This window comes from Artemia sp. Qi Xiang Cuo, chromosome 3, assembly GCF_049724085.1.
Source record: "Artemia sp. Qi Xiang Cuo chromosome 3, ASM4972408v1, whole genome shotgun sequence".
In the NCBI taxonomy this organism is placed as follows: domain Eukaryota; kingdom Metazoa; phylum Arthropoda; class Branchiopoda; order Anostraca; family Artemiidae; genus Artemia; species Artemia sp. Qi Xiang Cuo.
In genome coordinates, this window is record NC_142796.1 from 2,100,433 (window position 1) to 2,123,504 (window position 23,072).

At 34.1% G+C, this 23,072-nt stretch overlaps 1 protein-coding gene across 1 annotated transcript in view; it reads left to right on the forward strand.

The window, feature by feature from the left end:
* Positions 1–5,196, forward strand: part of LOC148953648 (lectin-like) — a 30,499-nt gene extending 25,303 nt beyond the window's left edge. The window contains exons 2-3 of the mRNA XM_089087269.1: positions 598–674; positions 4,656–5,196. Coding sequence (XP_088943395.1) covers positions 598–674; positions 4,656–5,083 — 505 coding nt within the window. The 3' untranslated portion in view covers positions 5,084–5,196. The remainder of the gene's footprint in view (positions 1–597; positions 675–4,655) is intronic.
* Positions 5,197–23,072: the final 17,876 nt, after the last annotated feature.

A 23,072-nucleotide genomic window follows, 5' to 3' on the forward strand; every position in this document is an offset into this window, starting at 1 on the left:
TCGTTCATATTATTTAAACTTCGCCCACTAAAGCCAACTGGAATTGCAATAGGGGTGACCGAGATTTTAGGATTGACTATCATATAGTCAACCTAAATATTATAATGACTATTGTCAAGAATTATTACATAATGTGAGTGAAAAAAAATAATACTACACGAAGTATTTTTTGTTTTTCTTATGTCTTAGTGTCGTTTGTTTGCTTTCATTAGATAGAAGACTTTATATTTAATCAATTAAAATAATTGGTCAACTGCCTAAGTTCACAATGGATTGTGGCTTTGTGCCCTTATTATTCTCTAATATTAGCTCCATTTAAGAAATCAGTTTTTCAACATTTTTTTTATTGTTAGATACATTTCTCACGTCATACTCGCATTCTTGTAGTTTATTTTCATTTTTTTCCGAATTCGTCCCAGCATATATTACCCCGAATTATCCAACGTACGTCCTTTAATTTAATAAGCATGTTTGTTCATGATTTCTACCAAAAAAAGAGAAAAAATAAATTCTTAAGAAAAAAGAAAAACGAAAGAACTTCGTTTTAACAATATTTGTTTTAGATAAAAATGCAGTACAAATATGTGTCTTCTGTAGGTTTCTGAATCATTCACTTACAATGGTTTCTCTGTTTCTTTACGTCTTCTTAGTTTTCATTAGTCCAGCCAGGGCAGGTATGTTAAGATTTTATTATATTGAATCAAATTGAGCTTTACTATTTTGTTACTATTTACTGGCGAGTCTAGGGAAAAACTAGGTCAAGAAGTTTATCTCTTTCTTGCTGTTAGATTTCATTTTAATTTAGGCCGTTATTGGTGTTTAATACTCCCTAGGTCACAACCAGAAGGATTTTCACAAGAAACAATAATGAAGGAATGTATAGCAGCTTTGAAATTGCATCTTAAATAGGAACCAGTACAGCTTAGAAGCTGTATAGCAGCTTTGAAAGTGCAGCTTAAATTGGAACTAGTGCAGCTTTAGTGCAGCTTAAAGTGGGAACCCCGCTTTCGAGGAAAGCATAGTTCCCACTTATATAATAATACCTACAATAATCTATAATAGCCTACAGATAGCATTGTTTTGGGAAGGCTGGTCACCTTCTCTTCAACAAAAACTTTCCATAGGATTTGACGCTAAAAAAGCTGGTTATTTAAGCTTTCTTCTAATTGTAATTAGTTTCTGTTAGATGACAACTGCCAGTTGAACTTTTTGCCTTGCAATGCTTTTTGTGTATTTATATTTTTCAGTCGTGAAGTTTTATATGATATAAATACAAATCCCGCGTTTATAGTTGACACTCTAAACTTTTACACTTTGACACTCTGAACCTAACAACTGCTGAAAATACACTAATTAGTATCAATTGATGAAAATTCAGCAGTAGCTATAATATGAGGATTTTTTTCAAACTAAATCATTTTAATCATTAGATATAAATACATATATTAAATGGAGCTTTAGTTTTTCTCAATAAGTTCTTATAATTTTATTGTCATTGATCTACTTTAACCCATTCTTAGTAATTTCTTTTATATTTTTCATTTTTTTTCATCGCTTTTGATACACTATTTCAAAATATAAACTTATCGTAAATATGCATATTTTTTTATATGAATAAATTTGGAGTATCTAGTGAATGTTTGTTAATACAATTTAGAGTTTTTTAATAATAATGCTAAAATTTATGGCCAAAACGGGATTTCAAGAAAAATTTCAAGATTTATTTTTACTAAGCAGGCAATATATCTTATTCTAACCTAGAATTTAATATTTACTTCTAATACACAACGGGCATATGTCAATGCCTATGAATTCAAAGAAACGAGTTTAAAGGGGCTGTGGCTTTAGTTTTTATTTGGGTTTTGTTTTGAAACTCGTTGAAAATTTTGTTATGAAAGGAAAAGAGAAACTTTGCAATTGTAACAAATAGAATTTAATTTGTATGTGATGGAGACTGTTTTTCCCTAAGCTATTCCTTCTTTACGCTAAAGTTTGATGCTATACCTCTTACAATTGTTCTAGAACAATGGTAGTAAGAATAAAAGAGAAATTATAATTCATAATGTCTATTTATTTGTGAATCTATTTGTTTGTATGTCTGGGTTGGTGTTTGCAAGTCCAAGTGTTTGTCTATGTTGGTTTGTATTTCTAAAGTGCCTGTCTTTCTCTGTTTGTATGTCTGAATCTAGTTGTTTGTATGTCTGGGTTGGTGTTTGCTTATTCCAGTGCATGTCTTTCTCGGTTTGTGTCTGAATCTACGTATTTGTATTTGTTTCTCACTCTATTTGTTTTATATCTGGGTTGGTGTTTGCAAGTCCAAGTGTTTGTCTTTGTTGGTTTGTATGTCTAAACCGCTTGTCTTTCTCTGTTTGTATGTCTGAATCTATTTTGTTTGTATGTCTTGGTTGGTGTTTGTAAGTCCAATTGTTTGTCTTTGTTGGTTTGTGTGTTTAAAGTGCCTGTCTCTCTCTGTTTGTATGTCTGAATCTATTTGTTTGTATGTCTGGGTTGGTGTTTGCAAATCCAAGTGTTTGTCTTTGTTGGTTTGTATTTCTAAAGAGCTTGTCTTTCTCTCTTTGTATGTCTGATTCTATTTGTTTGTATGTCTAGGTTTGTGTTTGCAAGTCCATTGTTGGTTTGTATGTCTAAAATGCCTGTCTTTCTCTGTTTGTATGTCTGAATCTATTTGTTTGTATGTCTGGGTTTGTGTTTGCAAGTCCAAGCGTTTGTTTTTGTTGGTTTGTATGTCTAAAGTGCCTGTCTTTGTCAGTTCGTATGTCTGAATCTATTTGTTTGTATGTCTGGACTGGTGTTTGCAAGTCCAAGTGTTTGTATTTGTTGGTTTGTATGTCTAAAGTGCCTGTCTTTCTCTGTTTGTATGTCTGAATCTATTTGTTTGTATGTCTGGGTTGGTGTTTGCAAGTCCATTGTTGTTTTGTATGTCTAAAGTGTATGTCTTTCTCTGTTTGTATGTTTGAATCTATTTGTTTGTATGTCTGGGTTGGTATTTGCAAGTCCAAGTGTTTGCCTTTGTTGTTTTGTATGTCTAAAGTGCCTGTCTTTCTCTGTTTGTATGTGTTTCACACAAAAAAAGTTGAATATATAACATATTAAAAAAAATAATAAAAAAAATTTAAAAAAAAACTTCAAAAAAAAGTTTAAAAAGGTTGGCAAAAAAGTTGGGTGGAGGGGAGTCTTGGGGGTTGGGTTAGGGTACCTTACAACCCTGTTCAAATGGAACTTGTTTATTATAACAACCATAGAGTTGCACCCCAAATCATCCTCTAAAATGTCTCAAATTGTTTCGCCCCAAAAATCCCTAAGATGTCGATTAATTTTTTTTCGCCCAAATAATCCCCTAAAAGTAATTCCTGCGTGTTCCTTTTGTTTCGGCATCCCTGTGCTGTCAAATTTAAAATTCCCAAGAAACCGTTTCCCACGTAAAATATATTCCATCTGTCTTGTATCTCTAAGGTGTTCCTAGTTACACTATTAAGGTTTCGAATAAATATTAGTTTATCTCTGACATTAAAGACCAGAGAAGCCATATTTAAAAATAGAATATTAATTTATATCATAAAACAAAAAATCGCAAATAAAGGAAGAAAACGAGGACAATTAACAGCCAGTGAAAAAATTGAAAAATTATGCAAATATTTCGGTCAAGACCTCCGCTTGACCGTCCTCAGTGCAGAATAAAACTGATAAAAAATATAAAAACCAAACCTTAAAATAAAAACCAAACAAAAATTGGACGACCCTTTCCTAGTAACGGTGAAAGGGTAACTGAATAAAAAACAAGTTTAAATGGCATTTCAGAATTTCATTTTGCGTAAAGCACTTTTTAAGGCTGATCGCTTTCCAGTTTGATTGTTATCGGAGACTATATTCGATTGCACAATATAACTTTGTGGATGTATGTAAAAACGATCAGAATTAATAATTTTGTCAAAAATGGGACTTAGAAAAATTTCTCCAGTATCTCTATTGAGAGCTACCTTTTGGTGAATGTGCTTTTTTATTTCAACTGCCTCCCTGAAAACTTGCATGAGACCCTTTACGGGGGCAACGATGGAGGCCTCGTCAAACAAAATGAAATGGTGTGGACTCTTGTACACATGTTGCGCCAAGGCGGAATCAAAACCTCAGGCCTTTGGCGTAACCTCATTGCCTTGTCGATTGAGGACTTGTGCTCAGATAATCTCTCCCCCAATTGCTGTTGGGTTCTACCAACATAAAAACAGCCACAAGAACAAGGAATTCTATAAACCCCACTACCCAGAATGGGGCTGGTTTTATCTTTGCCGTTGTTAAAAAAGTTCTGTGTAATATTTGAATTTTTAAAGGCGACGCTAAGTTTACGTTTTTTAAGGATTCTTTTCAATTTGTCACTCAATTTTGGAATGTAGGGCAGAACAGTGAAAAGTTTCTTACCATCCACCAATGGGACGGTATCTGTTGGAGCTTGTGGACCTGATGCACTCCCCTCGGCCTTTTTTCGTCTTCTGTCTATAATGGTCTCAAGTATTTTTATAGGGTAGCCATTGCAAAATAAAATATCCTTAATATAGTTCAATTCTGGGTCTATGTGAGGCTCTGAGCGTATTCTTATTACTCGGTCAACCAAAGAAATAACAACTTCTCTTTTTATGCAGGGAGAGTGGTTGGAGGAAAAACTGACCCATGTCCTCAGAACTATAGAGAAAGATGCTTTCAAAATAACGCCTGCTATTGCTATTCAATCAAACCAACAATGTATTGGAGAGATGGTGTTGCAGTATGTAGAAGTGAAGGTGCTGATATGGTTTCGATCCATTCTAGTGAAGAAAATAACTTTATCAAAGAAATTGCACCTAGCCAAGCATGGATCGGCTGCTTGTATGATTCAATTTACTGGGTAGATGGTACCTATATAAATTATCAGAACTGGCTTAGCTCCTCTGGTACAGCTTCAGGTTTCTCTATGGGCTATATTGACTCAACCAGTGAATATAGTGGACGTTGGAGGGCTTCCAATTCTGATTGGAGTTCCTCTGCTTATGATCGTTTCGCAGTTATTTGCAAGAAGCCAACGTATACGTAAATAATTCATTATTTTCATTATTATATTTCAATTATTGTAATCTAATCCATTGTTATAATCCAATGACCCATTATTATTATTCAATATAATTCATTAAAAAAAGAAATAGAGAACCTACTTTAACTCAAGGACATACAATTTTCAGCAAAAGAAAAACAGCAGAATAATGTTCTAACTTTTTGCTTTCATTGAATAATAGGCAAAGAACTATGAAAAAGTTTGAGAGTTAGTAATATTATTCATAAGAGAAATACTGATTTGTACCTCCCCCCCCCCAAGTAAAAAAAAACAAATTTCAAAATCACCGTGCCTTCTCCACCCCCATCCATGAAATAAGGTGCCCAAAAATTTCACCTCAATTCCCTAGCTATGAAACACGGTAGATCTACCAACAAAATAGAATAAATCTAAAACTACTGATATGGATACACACATTTAAGAATAGAAAAAATCCCCCATTCTGTTATCGAATTATTTATCTATCTGTATAGGTAAAATAACCTAATATTATTATTTTCTCAACAAATTCAACTTTTACCCGAAAAGGGATACCTTTCTAGTATTTAAAATTTATACCGACGTAAAAAAGCCTAACTTCAGTCTCAGGTTAGTAACCCTGAAATCAGGAGTATGATGCTTCATCTTCTGATGGACGTCTGAGCCATAGCGTATGAGCCATCTTCTGAGCTAGAGCATCTTGCTAGTTGGCTTTAAACATTAAGGTTCTTGCCTTGAGACCAAAGGATATTTTTAACTTGTCCTTGAGGCAGAGCCTTCAGTGTGGTAGTTGGAGTGGAGTTTTGTAATCTCTGTCATACAAGGCTATTTGTAGCTCCTTCGCTCAGCCTTTATTTCTTCGACCCATGATTCTGCTTTAAAGTGAAAAACTCAAATGAAGCAAGGAGACCGACAAGCACCAGTTTTACATTGAAGTTAAACTAAAACCTGAAAGTACGGAAGAAGCACAATAATTTCCTATTTCAATCACCCAGAAATTTCTTTGAATAATAAATAGAAAAAATTTACAGATAAAAAAAGGAGCAACTTTTTCTCCAGTCCGAAAGTGTTGCAACCTCCTTTTGCACGCAATTTCCAGATGTAACTTTGGTTGAATTTCTTCGACCCATGATTCTGCTTTAAAGTGAAAAACTCAAATGAAGCAAGGAGACCGACAAGCACCAGTTTTACATTGAAGTTAAACTAAAACCTGAAAGTACGGAAGAAGCACAATAATTTCCTATTTCAATCACCCAGAAATTTCTTTGAATAATAAATAGAAAAAATTTACAGATAAAAAAAGGAGCAACTTTTTTTCCAGTCCGAAAGTGTTGCAACCTCCTTTTGCACGCAATTTCCAGATGTAACTTTGGTTGAGCTAGCTTTTTCGTTTGATGCATTTACGATTGACGAAGAGAAATGGTATTACATATGCCTACTAACTCTTGCTAGTCCTCTGAGTGCTAAAAAAAATGGAGCTTACACTTTGCTCCTAACTTAGAAGTGACATTAGCAAGTTGGCCCATGGCAGTATAATCAATTTTTGAACAAAGGAAGTTTCACTTTCAGTTTTAACACTAATGAATAAACCATGAAGAGCAGATAAAATTTAAAATCGTTTTCTTTTTATCTGTTTTCATGCATAAGAAAAAAAAGGCAATTCAGTAAAATCCATCATATTTTAAATATGAAAGGAACCGACATCTTCATGGTTGTGACGGACAACAGGGATAATGTTGGCTTGAAAACTAGCGAAGTTCTAATTTGGCACAAAAACAAAGTAAATACTATAAGATACCCTGTAAATACCCTTTAAGTGTGTGCAAAAACAATGTAAAACAATTTCAAAAACAATATAACAATCTAAAAACAATCTAAGGCCTGATTAGTTCATAATCAAACCTGGTGCACTAGATGAACAAGTGGGTCTATCACCATTTGCTCCACTTCTAGCCTTTTAAAAAAAGGGTAGTCCTGTTGGACCTTGTTTCAACCAATATCATGCAAACATTTTAACTTTTATTTCTGGAGAACTGAACAGAGCCCAAAGCCTCCATAAACCATTTTCCACCATGTCACCAGAAAACCTTTTTAGTAAGAAATTGTGCATGTGACAGCTTACTTGAACATAATGAAACAATAATTATCAATCTACATAACTAGCAGCATAAAGATGACCATGTCACCTCCACCATTTTTTCTGCAGAAAGGCAGACATTTTACAGCTTGTTTGAATATAAATCATGTAGGTATTTTTGGTTTGATAGAAATGTAAAATTGAATGGGCCAGAGCCCATCCAATGCATTTCTAAGACTCCCGACACTAACTCTTAAGCCCAAATGTATAGGCATGCTCTACCTTGTTTGATCAGGAATCATTCAAAGCTTCTCAATTTGCATGACTGGAGTTCTCCTCCAGTCATGCAAATTGAAAAACTTTGAATATATCTCATCCAAACTTACCTGGGCCTTTCCACCAGCTAATTCCCCATTTTTAGAAGATAGTAGACATGTTACACCTTTCATGAGCTATTATATTTAAAAAAAATTTCAGTAAAAACCATTGTGGCAATAAAATAATCATTGAAACCCCTTCCCCTAATTCCCAATTTGTAAAAAAAAAAAGAAGCCAAAACTAAAAAAAAAACAATTAACGATATGACAAACGTGGAATAAGACCAAGAAATGGTTGAAAATTTGGAATTGCAGACTGGCAGAATCTGCCCTCATTGCTAAAGTTACACGTCAAGTTTTAATTTCATATGTGGTATAGTTTTTCAATTTTTATACCTAGGGGGCAGGTATCTTAAAATGGTGAACGAAGAACTCGAGCAAAAATTAATTAAAAACAAACTTTCCGAAAAATAAGTTTTTCAAAGAAAAGTAAAGGCCATTTTAAACTTAAGCTCAAGAAATACAAATACCTGTTAAAATTCAAACTCAAAACGACCAGCAATTACTATTAAAGAATAAATGAAAAACAAAACGAACATAAATTAAATAAACAATCATAGCAAAAAACATAAAACAAGTAATAATATAAATGAATAAATAGATCTTAAAGCGAGTAATGCTTCGATTGAATATGAAAATCAAGCTTAAAACGAAAACAAATATTTTGCTATTAAAGTATAAATGAAACTTAAAACGAACAGAAATTAAATAACAATCAATGTGAACAAACATACAATATATATTAATGTAAATGAATAAATAAATCTTAAAAAGAGTGAAACTTAAATTGAATATGCAAAGCAAGTTTGAATCGAAAAAAAATAACTACAAACAAGAGTTTGGGCATCGCCTCACAGCAGAAGCCTAAAACCTACTGCGCCATTGGCGCTTTAACGAAAACGAATTATATTACAAATGTTTTCTTTTGTAGTTAATATTGAAAATAAATATTAAAATTACAATAAAATTTTGAACTGATGAGCTTTTAGCAATTAATATCATTATACATCAAGTATTCACTTTAATTTATTAGTTCTTTTCAAGATTAGTCAAGACAAATATAGTTTCACTACAAACAAAATCTGGATACTGCCCCCTTCTTTAACTGTAAAAACCTAAAGCCTTCTGCGTCATTGGTGCTTCACTGAAAACGAATTACTCGTATATTACAAACTTATTATTTTCCAGTTCTTACAGCATTGAAAATGTAAATAAAATTACAGTGAAAAAAAAATTTTGAACTGATGGATCTTTCAACAATTAATATCATTATATATCTAATATTCAATTTGATTTTGTTTATACTTTCCAAGACTGTTCAAGACTCATACAGTTTTTCCATTTTTTTTTAACTCTGCCATTTTTACTAACTAATCGTGTTGGTTTGTTATATTCTATGGCTTCTAGGCATTTCTATTTGAGCGGAAAACTGCACCTCAAACTTTGTGGAACATGCATTTTCTTGCATGAAACACCAAAATATAATAAAATGTCAAGTTTCGGAATGTTCCACCACTCGCAAGCAAGTGCCATTGGTATTTTTGAATCTGCATGGTCAACTTAGGGGGTAGAGGGTAGGCTAATTCTCGTAGCAGCCCCATTCCGTTGTGGTAAGGTTCACATTTTCAACACCTGGTGTCCGGACTATCATATAATCTACCAAGCATATAACTACCCAAAATCAGTATCAATAAATAAATGAAACCCAAAACGACCAAATATTAAAATAAATATTAGAGTCAAACTCAAAACGAGCATAAATTAATATGAGTAGGGTTCAAAACCCCTATGCTTTCTAAAAGCCAGAATATAATTTGTACTTTACTGAAAAAAGATTCAAATGAGTTTACTGAAAAAAAAAATATGCATTGTCAATTTAATATACATATGCTGATATTTATTTCCTAAAATATTAATTAATGAAAGAATTGTTTTCAGTAAAGTGCCAGTGACGCAGTAGGTTTTAGGCTTCTGCAGAGAGGCGATACCCAAACTCTTGTTTGTAGTTATTTTTATTCGATTCAAACTTGCTTTGCATATTCAATTTAAGTTTCACTCGTTTTAAGATATATATATATATATATATATATATATATATATATATATATATATATATATATATATATATATATATATATATATATATATATATATATATATATATATATATATATATATATATATATATATATATATATATATATAGTCTCTGCTCTATAATATCTTAGAGTAAAGCTTTTGGGTTTTAACTTCAAGAACTAGTACACGAGGTTCAAGCTGTTTTTTTTGGGTTGATCTCTTTAAATACAGACTTTAATCTTTTTTGAACAACCTCTTTAACCTCTTTTTTGCAACCTCTTTAACCTCCAGACTTTAACTTCTTTTAATACAGAAAAAACATACAGTAGATATTAATTCGTATGAATAAATAAATTTTAAAACGAATTAAACTTAAATTGAATATGCAAATCAAGCTTGAAACGAACAAAAATCACTAAAAAGAAATCACAAAAATCAATGTAGGATTCTAGTCTTTTTTTTGGTTTTAGCTGTTTTCTCTCGCCCTTCAGTCTATGTTTAAGGGGTCAAGGTTATTTACATTAGGTTTCATGTTTTTGTGTGTGAGGCTCGAGAGTAGACTAAGAAGTACCATTTCTGGGGCGCCCTTGTACCAAACAGGTTTCTGGTAGGTATTCTAGCGGTCCTATTCTACAGGGCATTACATCTTTCAAAGAGATTTACGCAATACCGGTCCTATGGGTAAACATTTCTAAAGGGCATTACACTTTTTCAAAGAGGAACGAGTATTTGCAAAACAGGGGTAATTAGTGATTGGAAAATTTTTTAATGCTTTTACAATCGGAGATGCTTGATTAACCTTTGCAAAAAAAAGGGGTAATGGGATTTGCGAATTGGAGGTAATAATTTATTTTAGTAAAGTAATTATTTATTTTAGTAAAGTAATAATTTATTTTAGTAAAGTAATAATTTATTTTAGTAAAGTAATAATTTATTTTAGAACCAGACTGGTTTCTGATGGGTATAATCTGGTACTACTTTACGTTCCTTTCTATGCTATTGTGGGTCTTTACGTTGATTAACATTTCTAGTTCATATATTTTTTGATAAATTGATAGGTGATTTGAATAAAAGGAATTCAAATATTTTGTCTATGAAATAGAAGCTAACTCAATTTGCGAAAAGGTACTCCATTTGCAATACTCTGATCTGATTGAATTGTCGCCAACAATGAGATTTAATCGCTGCTAAGTCTATTGTTATTGCGAAAGGATTTCCCGATTTACAGCTTAGTGTTAACTGACAGTGTTCCAAATACAAACATTTTGAAAAGCTCACAAAAAATCGGACATTATAATCAGAATTATTTGATTAACATTTAAAAAGGGTACGCTAATTAAAGTATGAGGAATGGGATGTTATAATTAGAAGGGTTTTAAGTTGAAAATTGTGACGTAAAAATAACTCTATTTGCGAATTTTTTGCGAAAAGGTATTTTCCTAAAGGTATTGCGTTGGTTAAAAATGTCTCACGGGTAATTAAAGAATGGGAATGCTTGCATCAACTATACAAAGAATATGCTCAGATACTTAATCGATTTGACGCCTACAAGAGACATTGGTAGAAGGTATTCAATAGCTTAATTGAAAAGTAACGATAGAATGACATTGTGACTTGACCTAGCTTTACCTCGCCGATGTGGTCTGTATAATACACAAGTAACGTTTGAAAAGTATTGTCAATTTAAAAAGAAATGGCTGAAAAGTGTTTTGAGGGGGATGGGTTGCATGGAGGGGCTTGAGTTGCACGGGGGTTCAGTTAAAGGGGGTACAGTTACACGGAGGTTTCGGTTATAGAGGGCTTCAGTTACAAGGGGGGTTCAGTTGCACGGGGGTTGAGTTAAATGGGGATTGAGTTCCACGAGAGTAGTGCTTTGTCGTGTTTTAGCTTGTCGCAGTTACATTCTCTTGATCTTTCAAAGTTCACTTTGATTTTAGTTACATGGGGGGGGGGGTTCAGTTGCACAGGGGTTGATTTAAATGAGGATTTAGGTCCACGAGAGAAATGCATTGTCGTGGATTAGATTGTCATAGTTACTGTCTTTGGGCTGTTTGTGTTTGTTTTAGTTGTGTTTGTCTCTTTAGGCTCAGTGTCTCTTTGGGGTGTTTGAGTGTTTTCTGATCTGTTTATGCTTCTTTGGGCTGTTTGAGTCTTTTTGGTCAGTGTTTGTCTCTTTGGGGATGTTTGTGTCTCTTTGACCTGTTTGTGTTTTTTGTGCTGTTTGTGTCATTTTGATCTCGGTGTCTTTCTTTTGCATTCACTTTGATTTTAGTTACATGGGGGGGGGGTTCAGTTGCACGGGGGTTGAGTTAAATAGCTTAATTGAAAAGTAACGATAGAATGACATTGTGACTTGACCTAGCTTTACCTCACCGATTTGGTCTGTATAATACACAAGTAACGTTTGAAAAGTATTGTCAATTTAAAAAGAAATGGCTGAAAAGTGTTTTGAGAGGGATGGGTTGCATGGAGGGGCTTGAGTTGCACGAGGGTTCAGTTAAAGGGGGTACAGTTACACGGGGGTTTCGGTTATACAGGGGTGCAGTTACACGGGGGGTCAGTGGCACGGGGGTTGAGTTAAATGGGGATTGAGTTCCACGAGAGTAGTGCTTTGTCGTGGTTTAGCTTGTCAGAGTTACATTCTCTTGATCTTTCAAAGTTCACTTTGATTTTAGTTACATGGGGAGGGGGGTTCAGTTGCACGGGGGTTGAGTTAAATGGGGCTCGAGTTCCACAAGAGTAATGCTTTGTCGTGGTTTAGCTTGTCACAGTTACTCTCTTTGGGCTGTTAGTGTTTCTTTGGGTTGTGTGTGTCTCTTTGGGCTCTGTGTCTCTTTGGGGTGTTTGAGTCTTTTTGATCTGTTTATGCTTCTTCAGGCTCGTCGAGTCAATTTGGCCTGTGTTTGTCTCTTTTGTGTGTGTTTGTCTCTGTTACCGGTTTGTGTTTTTTGGGTTGTTTTCGTCATTTTGATCTCGTTGTCTTTCTTTTGGGTTAACTTTGATTTTAGTTACATGGGGGGGTTCAGTTGCACGGGGGTTGAGTCAAATGGGGCTGGAGTTCCACGAGAGTAATGCTTTGTCGTGGTTTAGCTTGTCACAGTTACTCTCTTTGGGCCGTTTGTGTTTCTTAGGGGTGTGTGTGTCTCTTTGAGCTCTGTGTCTCTTTGGGGTGTTTGAGTCTTTTTGATCTGTTTATGTTTCTTTGGGCTGTTTGAGTCTTTTTGGTCTGTGTTTGTCTCTTTGGGATGTTTGTGTAATACACAAGTAACGTTTGAAAAGTATTGTCAATTTAAAAAGAAATGGCTGAAAAGTGTTTTGAGGGGGATGGGTTGAATGGAGGGCTTGAGTTGCACGAGGGTTCAGTTAAAGGGGGTACAGTTACACGGGGGTTTCGGTTATACAGGGGTTCAGTTACAAGGGGGGTTCAGTTGCACGGGGGTTGAGTTAAATGGGGATTGAGTTCCACGAGAGTAGTGCTTTGTCGTGGTTTAGCTTGTCCCAGTTATATTCTCTTGATCTTTCAAAGTTCACTTTGATTTTAGTTACATGGGGGGGGGGGGTTCAGTTGCACGAGGGTTGAGTTAAATGAGGCTTTAGGTCCACGAGAGTAATGCTTTGTCGTGGTTTAGATTGTCATAGTTACTCTCTTTGGGCTGTTTGTGTTTCTTTGGGTTGTGTGTGTCTCTTTGGGCTCTGTGTCTCTTTGGGGTGTTTGAGTCTTTTTGATCTGTTTATGTTTCTTTGGGCTGTTTGAGTCTTTTTGGTCAGTGTTTGTCTCTTTGGGTTGTTTGTGTCTCTTTTGCCTGTTTGTGTTTATTTGGGTTGTTTGTGTCATTTTGATATCGGTGTATGTCTTTTGAGTTCACTTTGATTTTAGTTCCATGGGGGGGGGGGTTCAATAGCAGGGGGGTTGAGTTAAATGGGGCTCGAGTTCCACGAGAGAAATGCTTTGTCGTGGTTTGGCTTGTCACAGTTACTCTCTTTGGGCTGTTTGTGTTTCTTTGGGTTGTGTGTGTCTCTTTGGGCTCTGTGTCTCTTTGGGGTGTTTGAGTCTTTTTGATCTGTTTATGTTTCTTTGGGATGTTTGGGTCTTTTTGTTCTGTTTTTTTCTATTTGGGGTGTTTGTGTCTATTTGGGCTGTTTGTGTTTCTTTGATCTGTTTGTGTCAATTTGATCTCGGTGTCTTTCTTTTGGATGTTTGTGTCTCCTAGGGACCGTGTGGGCTGTTGTGTTTCTTTGGGCTATGTGTGTCTCTTTTGGGTGTTTGTGTCATTTTGATCTCTGTGTCTTTCTTTTGGATGTTTGTGTCTCTTAGGGACCACTTTATAGGGCAGGGGTAAGTATTTAGTTTAAATAATTCTAGGAGGAATTAATTTTTTTGTGGGTGGTACGGAAAAATGGTACTCGTAAAATATTTGGATAAACATTCGACTATAAATAAGACGATCGCTTCTTTCTGAACTTTCTGTTGGAGGTGGGGGTAAGTATTTAGTTTAAATAATTCTAGGAGGAATTGATTTTTTGTGGGTGGTATGGAAAAATGGTACGTGTTAAATATTCGGGTAAACATTCGACTATAAATAAGGCTATTGCGTCTTTCTGAACTTTCTGTTGGAGGCGGGGGTAAGTATTTAGTTTAAATAATTCTAGGAGGAATTGATTTTTGTGGATGGTGTTGAAAAATGGTACGTGTTGAATATTTGGGTAAACATACGACTATAAATAAGGCTATTGTGTCTTTTTGAACTTTCTAGGGCAAGGGTAAGTATTTAGTTTAAGTAATTCTAGGAGGAATTGATTTTTTGTGGCTGGTGTGGAAAAATGGTACTTGTTAAATATTCGGGTAAACATACGAGTAATAAACGCTTCACTATAAATAAGGCTATTGTGTTTTTCTGAACTTTCTAGGGCGGGGGTGACTATTTAGTTTAAATAATTCTAGGAGGAATTGAGTTTTATGGATGGTATAGAAAAATGGTACTTGTTAAATATTTGGGTAAACATACGACTAAGAAATGCTTCACTATAAATAAGGCTATCGTGTTTTTCCGAACTTTCTAGGGCGAGGGTAAGTATTTAGTTTAAATAATTCTAGGAGGAATTGAGTTTTATGGATGGTATAGAAAAATGGTACTTGTTAAATATTCGGGTAAACATACGACTAAGAAACGCTTCACTATAAATATGGCTATCGTGTTTTTCCGAACTTTCTAGGACGGGGGTAAGTATTTAGTTTAAATAATTCTAGGAGGAATTGATTTTTGTGGGTGGTACGGAAAAATGGTATGTATGAGACGGGGGTAAGTATTTAGTTGAAATAATTCTAGGACGAATTGAGTTTTGTGGCTAGTGTGGAAAAATGGTATGTGTTGAATATTTGAGTAAACATACGACTAAGAAACGCTTCACTATAAATAAGGCTATTGTGTTTTTCTTGACGTGCCTACTTAGGTAATAATGGAACATTCAGTGTTTTTTCTAATGTATGTGTTTTTCTTAAGAAATTCCCACTGGAGGTTTTATGACTCCTCCCCACAATGAATTCAGATGGTTTTAGGACCCAGTAAGTAACAATTTCTTTCTTGAAGTCAACTCTTGGATACACAATGCGGAAATTTCATTCAAGAAATTACGAAAATATTTGTAAGTAAGTAACAAACTCTTTATTGATTTCACCTCTTGGATATACAGTACAGATACTTCATTCAAGAAATTATGAAAAAATCGCAAGTAAGTAACTTTTTTTTCTCTCTATCACAAACAATTTTCACTTAGCTACACGATGTAGAAATTTAATTCAAGAAATTATGAAAAAATTTTCACTTAGCTACATGATGTAGAAATTTAATTCAAGAAATTATTAAAAAATTCTCAGTAAGTAACAATTTCTTTCTTGAAGTCAACTCTTGGATACACAATACACAATTTCATTCAAGAAATTATGAAAAAATTGTAACTAAGTAACAAATTCTTTCTTGAATTCACATGTTGGATTAACAAAAATACATTTCGTTCAAGAAATTATGACAAAATTCTAAGTAAGTAACAAACTCTTTATTGTTTTCACGAGTTAGATATACGATGTAGAAATTAAATTCAAGAAATTATGAAAAAAATTCTCAGTAAGTAACAATTTCTTTCTTGAAGTCAACTCTTGGACACAAAGTGCAGAAATTTCATTCAAAAAATTATGAAAATATTTGTAAGTAAGTAGCAAACTCTTTATTGATTTCACCTCTTGGATATACAGTACAGATACTTCATTCAAGAAATAATTAAAAAATTGATAGTAAGCAACTTTTTTTTTCTCTGTCACAAACAATTTTCACTTAGCTACACAATGCAGAAATTTAATTCAAGAAATTATGAAAAAATTCTCAGTAAGTAACAATTTCTTTCTTGAAGTCAACTCTTGGATACACAATACACAATTTTATTCAAGAAATTATGAAAAAAAATTGTAACTAAGTAGCAAATTCTTTCTTGAATTCACATGTTTGATTAACAAAAATAAATTTCGTTCAAGAAATTATGACAAAATTCTAAGTAAGTAACAAACTCTTTATTGTTTTCACGAGTTAGATATAATATGTAGAAATTAAAATTCTTTCTTGAAGTCACCTCTTGGATACACAATACAGAAATTTCATAAAATAAATTATGAAAAAATTGTAACTAAGTAGCAAAGTCTTTCTTGAATTCACCTGTTTGATAAACAAAAAGACATTTCGTTCAAGAAATTATGACAAAATTCTAAGTAAGTAACAAACTCTTTATTGTTTTCACGAGTTAGATATACAATGTAGAAGTTTAATTCAAGAAATTATGAAAAAAATCTATCTTGTCTACGTGCCGAAACTGTTACCTGTGTAAAAATAATGTGATAATAGACAGTGAAATTGCCAGAAAAATAAAAAGGGTATTGTCAGAAAATATCACTATGGAATATAAAGATGAAACGATGAAAAACAAAGCACCAGCAAACGTTACTGACATTGATCAAACAGTCATTGAATCAAATAATACCAAAGACGAAAAGCATATTGAGCCTGTTCATGAGACACCAGTAAAAATTGTGTATGATTCAAAATTGAATAATGATTATTCTACTGATTACGAACTAAGAGAAGACAATAACTACAATATCAAGAGAGAACATGGTGAACTATCTTATTGAACAGATTCAAAAACTCTTTATTGATTTCACCTCTTGGATATACAGTACAGATACTTCATTCAAGAAAATATGAAAAAAACGCAAAGAAGTAACTTTTTTTTCTCTTTATCACAAACAATTTTCACTTAGCTACACGATGTAGAAATTTAATTCAAGAAATTATGAAAAAATTTTCAGTAAGTAACAATTTCTTTCTTGAAGTCAACTCTTGGATACACAATACGGAAATTTCATTCAAGAAATTATGAAAATATTTGTAAGTAAGTAACAAGCTCTTTATTGATTTCACCTCTTGAATATACAGTACAGATACTTCATTCAAGAAACGTGATTAAACACGTTTTGAAACTACATGCTATTTGCTTGCCTTTCCTTGGCACCTTTCCAAACGAGCGGGGATTCCCCACTGGTTCCTATACATTGCAAAAAAGTGAGCAGTACGAAAACTCCACATTTTCAACCAGACTGGTTTTTTAGACAACACACCCACAGAGATGACACACACACATAGAGACGAGACACGCACAGACACGACACACAAACAGAGTCATAGTGAGAGAGATATCCAAAAAGTTGGGTTGATCTAGGTTCACTTAGAGTGGCACGCCACTCTAAGTGGCATGCAAATAGCATTTAGTTTCAAAACGTGTTTAATCACGTTTCTTGAATGAAGTATCTGTACTGTATATTCAAGAGGTGAAATCAATAAAGAGCTTGTTACTTACTTACAAATATTTTCATAATTTCTTGAATGAAATTTCCGTATTCTGTATCCAAGAGTTGACTTCAAGAAAGAAATTGTTACTTACTGAGAATTTTTTCATAATTTGTTGAATAAAATTTCTATATTGTGTAGCTAAGTGAAAATTGTTTGTGATAAAGAGAAAAAAAAGTTACTTAATTGCGTTTTTTTCATAATTTCTTGAATGAAGTATCTGTATCAACGAGGTGAAATCAATAAAGAGTTTTTGAATCTGTTCAATAAAATAGTTCACCATGTTCTCTCTTGATATTGTAGCTATTGTCTTCTCTTAGTTCGTAATCAGTGGAATAATCATTATTCAATTTTGAATCATAGACAATTTTTACTGGTATTTCATGAACAGGCTCAATATGCTTTTCGTCTTTGGTATTATTTGATTTATTGACTGTTTGATCAATGTTAGTAACGTTTGCTGGTGTTTTGTTTTTCATCGTTTCATCTTTATATTCCATAGTGATTTTTTCTGACAATACCCTTTTTTATTTTTCTGGCAATTTCACTGTCTATTATCACATTATTTTTACACAGGTAACAGTTTCGGCACGTAGACAAGATAGAATTTTTTCATAATTTCTTGAATTAAACTTCTACATCGTATATCTAACTCGTGAAAACAATAAAGAGTTTGTTACTTGCTTAGAATTTTGTCATAATTTCTTGAACGAAATGTCTTTTTGTTTATCCAACAGGTGAATTCAAGAAAGAATTTGCTACTTAGTTACAATTTTTTCATAATTTCTTTAATGAAATCTCTGTATTGTGTATCCAAGAGGTGACTTCAAGAAAGAATTTTAATTTCTACATCGTATATCTAACTCGTAAAAACAATAAAGAGTTTGTTACTTACTTAGAATTGTGTCATAATTTCTTGAACGAAATGTATTTTTGTTAATCCAACATGTGAATTCAAGAAAGAATTTGCTACTTAGTTAAAATTTTTTCATAATTTCTTGAATGAAATTGTGTATTGTGTATCCAAGAGTTGACTTCAAGAAAGAAATTGTTACTTACTGAGAATTTTTTAATAATTTCTTGAATTAAATTTCTACATTATGTAGCTAAGTGAAAATTGTTTGTGATAGAGAGAAAAAACAAGTTACTTACTTGCGATTTTTTCATAATTTCTTGAATGAAGTATCTGTACTGTATATCAAAGAGGTGAAATCGATAAAGAGTTTGTTACTTACTTACAAATATTTTCATAATTTCTTGATTAAAATTTCCGCATTGTGTATCCAAGAGTTGACTTCAAGAAAGAAATTGTTACTTACTGAGAATTTTTTTCATAATTTCTTGAGTTTAATTTCTAGTTCGTATATCTAACTCGTGAAAACATTAAAGAGTTTGTTACTTACTTAGAATTTTTTAATAATTTTTTGAATGAAAGGTATTTTTGTTAATCAAACCGGTGAATTCAAAAAAGAATTTGCTACTTAGTTAAAATTTTTTCATAATTTCTTGAATGAAATTGTGTATTGTGTATCCAAGAGTTGACTTCAAGAAAGAAATTGTTACTTACTGAGAATTTTTTTTAATAATTTCTTGAATTAAATTTCTACATCATGTAGCTAAGTGAAAATTTTTTCATAATTTCTTGAATTAAATTTCTACATCGTGTAGCTAAGTGAAAATTGTTTGTGATAGAGAGAAAAAAAAGTTACTTACTTGCGATTTTTTCATAATTTCTTGAATGAAGTATCTGTACTGTATATCCAAGAGGTGAAATCAATAAAGAGTTTGTTACTTACTTACAAATATTTTCGTAATTTCTTGAATGAAATTTCCGTATTGTGTATCCAAGAGTTGACTTCAAGAAAGAAATTGTTACTTACTGGGTCCTAAGACCATCTGAATTCATTGTGGGGAGGAGTTATAAAACCTCCAGTTGGAATTTTTTAACAAAAACATATACATTAGAAAAAATACTAAATGTTCCATTATTACCTAAGTAGGCACGTCAAGAAAAACACAATAGCCTTATTTATAGTGAAGCGTTTCTTAGTCGTATGTTTACTCAAATATTCAACACATACCATTTTTCCACACTAGCCACAAAACTCAATTCCTCCTAGAATTATTTCAACTAAATACTTACCCCCGTCTCATACGTACCATTTCTCCGTACCACCCACAAAAATCAATTCCTCCTAGAATTATTTAAACTAAATACTTACCCCCGTCCTAGAAAGTTCGGAAAACACGATAGCCATATTTATAGTGAAGCGTTTCTTAGTCGTATGTTTACCCGAATATTTAACAAGTACCATTTTTCTATACCATCCATAAAACTCAATTCCTCCTAGAATTATTTAAACTAAATACTTACCCCCGCCCTAGAAAGTTCGGAAAAACACGATAGCCATATTTATAGTGAAGCGTTTCTTGGTCGTATGTTTACCCAAATATTTAACAAGTACCATTTTTCTATACCATCCATAAAACTCAATTCCTCCTAGAATTATTTAAACTAAATAGTTACCCCCGCCCTAGAAAGTTCAGAAAAACACAATAGCCTTATTTATAGTGAAGCGTTTCTTAGTCGTATGTTTACCCGAATATTTAACAAGTACCATTTTTCCACACCAACCACAAAAAATCAATTCCTCCTAGAATTATTTAAACTAAATACTTACCCTTGCCCTAGAAAGTTCAGAAAAACACAATAGCCTTATTTATAGTGAAGCGTTTCGTAGTCGTATGTTTACCCAAATATTCAACACGTACCATTTTTCAACACCATCCACAAAACTCAATTCCTCCTAGAATTATTTAAACTAAATACTTACCCTCGCCTCCAACAGAAAGTTCAGAAAGACGCAATAGCCTTATTTATAGTCGAATGTTTACCCGAATATTTAACACGAACCATTTTTCCATATCACCCACAAAAAATCAATTCCTCCTAGAATTATTTAAACTAAATACTTACCCCCGCCTCCAACAGAAAGTTCAGAAAGACGCAATAGCCTTATTTATAGTCGAAGGTTTATCCGAATATTCTACACGTACCATTTTTCCGTACCACCCACAAAAATCAATTCCTCCTAGAATTATTTAAACTAAATACTTACCCCCGCCCTATAAAGTGGTCCCTAAGAGACACAAACATCCAAAAGAAAGACACAGAGATCAAAATGACACAAACAGCCAAAAGATTCACACATAGCCCAAAGAAACACAACAGCCCACACGGTCCCTAAGAGACACAAACATCCAAAAGAAAGACATCGAGATCAAACTGACATAAACATCCCAAAGAAACACAAACATCCAAAAGAGACACAAACACCCCAAAGAGGCACACACTGACCAAACAGACCCAAACACACAAAAGAAACATAACCAGGTCAAAAAGGCTCAACTACCACAAAGAGACACTGATCCTAAAGACACACACCCCCCTCACGGAAATAAAAACAGCCCAAAGACAGTAACTATGACAAGCTAAACCACGACAAAGCACTACTCTCATGGACCTAAATCCTCCGTGAAATCGACCCCCGTGCAACTGACCCCCCCCCCCCCATGTACCTAAAATCAAAGTTAATCCAAAAGACAGACACCTAGATAAAAATTACGCAAACAGCCTAAAAAACAAAATCCGGTAAAATATACAAAAAAACCCCAAAGCGACAAACACAGGCCAAATAGACTCGAAGTGAATGAAGGAGCATACACAGGTCAAAAAGACTAAAACATCCCAAAGAGACACTGAGCCTAAAGAGACAAACCCCCCTAAAAGAAATACAAACTGCCCACCGAGAGTATTTATGACAATCTAAACCACGACAAAGCATTACTCTCGTGGAACTCGAGCCCCATTTAACTCAACCCCCGTGCAACTGAACCCCTCCCCCCCCCATGTAACTAAAATCAAAGTGAACTTTGAAAGATCAAGAGAATGTAACTGTGACAAGCTAAACCACGACAAAGCACTACTCTCGTGGAACTTAATCCCCATTTAACTCAACCCTCGTGCAACTGAACCCCCCTTGTAACTGAACCCCTGTATAACCGAAACCCCCGTGTAACTGTACCCCCTTTAACTGAACCCTCGTGCAACTCAAGCCCTCCATGCAACCCATCCCCCTCAAAACACTTTTCAGTCATTTCTTTTTAAATTGACAATACTTTTCAAACGTTACTTGTGTATTACACAAACATCCCAAAGAGACAAACACAGACCAAAAAGACTCAAACAGCCCAAAGAAACATAAACAGATCAAAAAGACTCAAACACCCCAAAGAGACACAGAGCTCAAAGAGACACACACAACCCAAAGAAACACAAACAGCCCAACGAGAGTAACTGTGACAAGCGAACCCAAGAAAAATCATTACTCTTGTTTAACTAGACCCATAGTCGACTACGCCCCTGTGTACCTTTACCCCCCCCCCATGGAACTAAAAGCAAAGATTACTCAAAAGAACTTCGCAGAGATAAAACTGACACACTCAACATCCAATACCCAATCCGCCAACAGAGACAAACACACCCCAAAGAGAAAAGCACAGGCAAAATAGAGTCGAAGTGCATACCGATGCATAAACAGGTCAAAAAGACTAACACCTACCCAATAGACACTTAGCCTACAGAGACACACACACATAAAGGACATACTCACATCCCAAAGAGAGTAACTGTGACAAGCTAAACCACGACATAGCACTACTCTCATGGAATTCGAGCCCCATTTAACTCAACCCCCGTGCAACTGAACCCCCCCCCCCCCATGTAACTAAAATCAATGTGAACTTTGAAAGATCAAGAGAATGTAACTGTGACAAGCTAAACCATGACAAAGCACTACTCTCGTGGAACTCAATCCCCATTTAACTCAACCCCCGTGCAACTGAACACCCCTTGTAACTGAACCCCTGTATAACCGAAACCCCCGTGTGACTGTACCCCCTTTAACTGAACCCTCGTGCAACTCAAGCCCCTCCATGCAACCCATCCCCCTCAAAACACTTTTCAGCCATTTCTTTTTAAATTGATAATACTTTTTAAACGTTACTTGTGTATTATACAGACCACATCGGTGAGGTAAAGCTAGGTCAAGTCACAATGTCATTCTATCGTTACTTTTCAATTAAGCTATTTAACTCAACCCCCGTGCAAGTGAACCCCCCCCCCTTGTAACTAAAATCAAAGTGAATGCAAAAGAAAGACACCGAGATCAAAATGACACAAACAGCCCAAAGAAACACAAACAGGCCAAAGAGACACAAATACCCCAAAGATACAAACACTGACCAAAAAGACTCAAACAGCCCAAAGAAACATAAACAGATCAAAAAGACTCAAACACCCCAAAGAGACACAGAGCCCAAAGAGACAAACACAAATAAAAGAAACACAAACAGCCAAAAGAGAGTACCTGTGACAATCTAAACCATGACGCAGCATTACTCTCGTGGACCTAAATCCTCCTTTAAATCATCCCCTGTGCAACTGACCCCCCCCCCATGTAACTAAAATCAAAGTGAACTTTGAAAGATCAAGAGAATGTAACTGT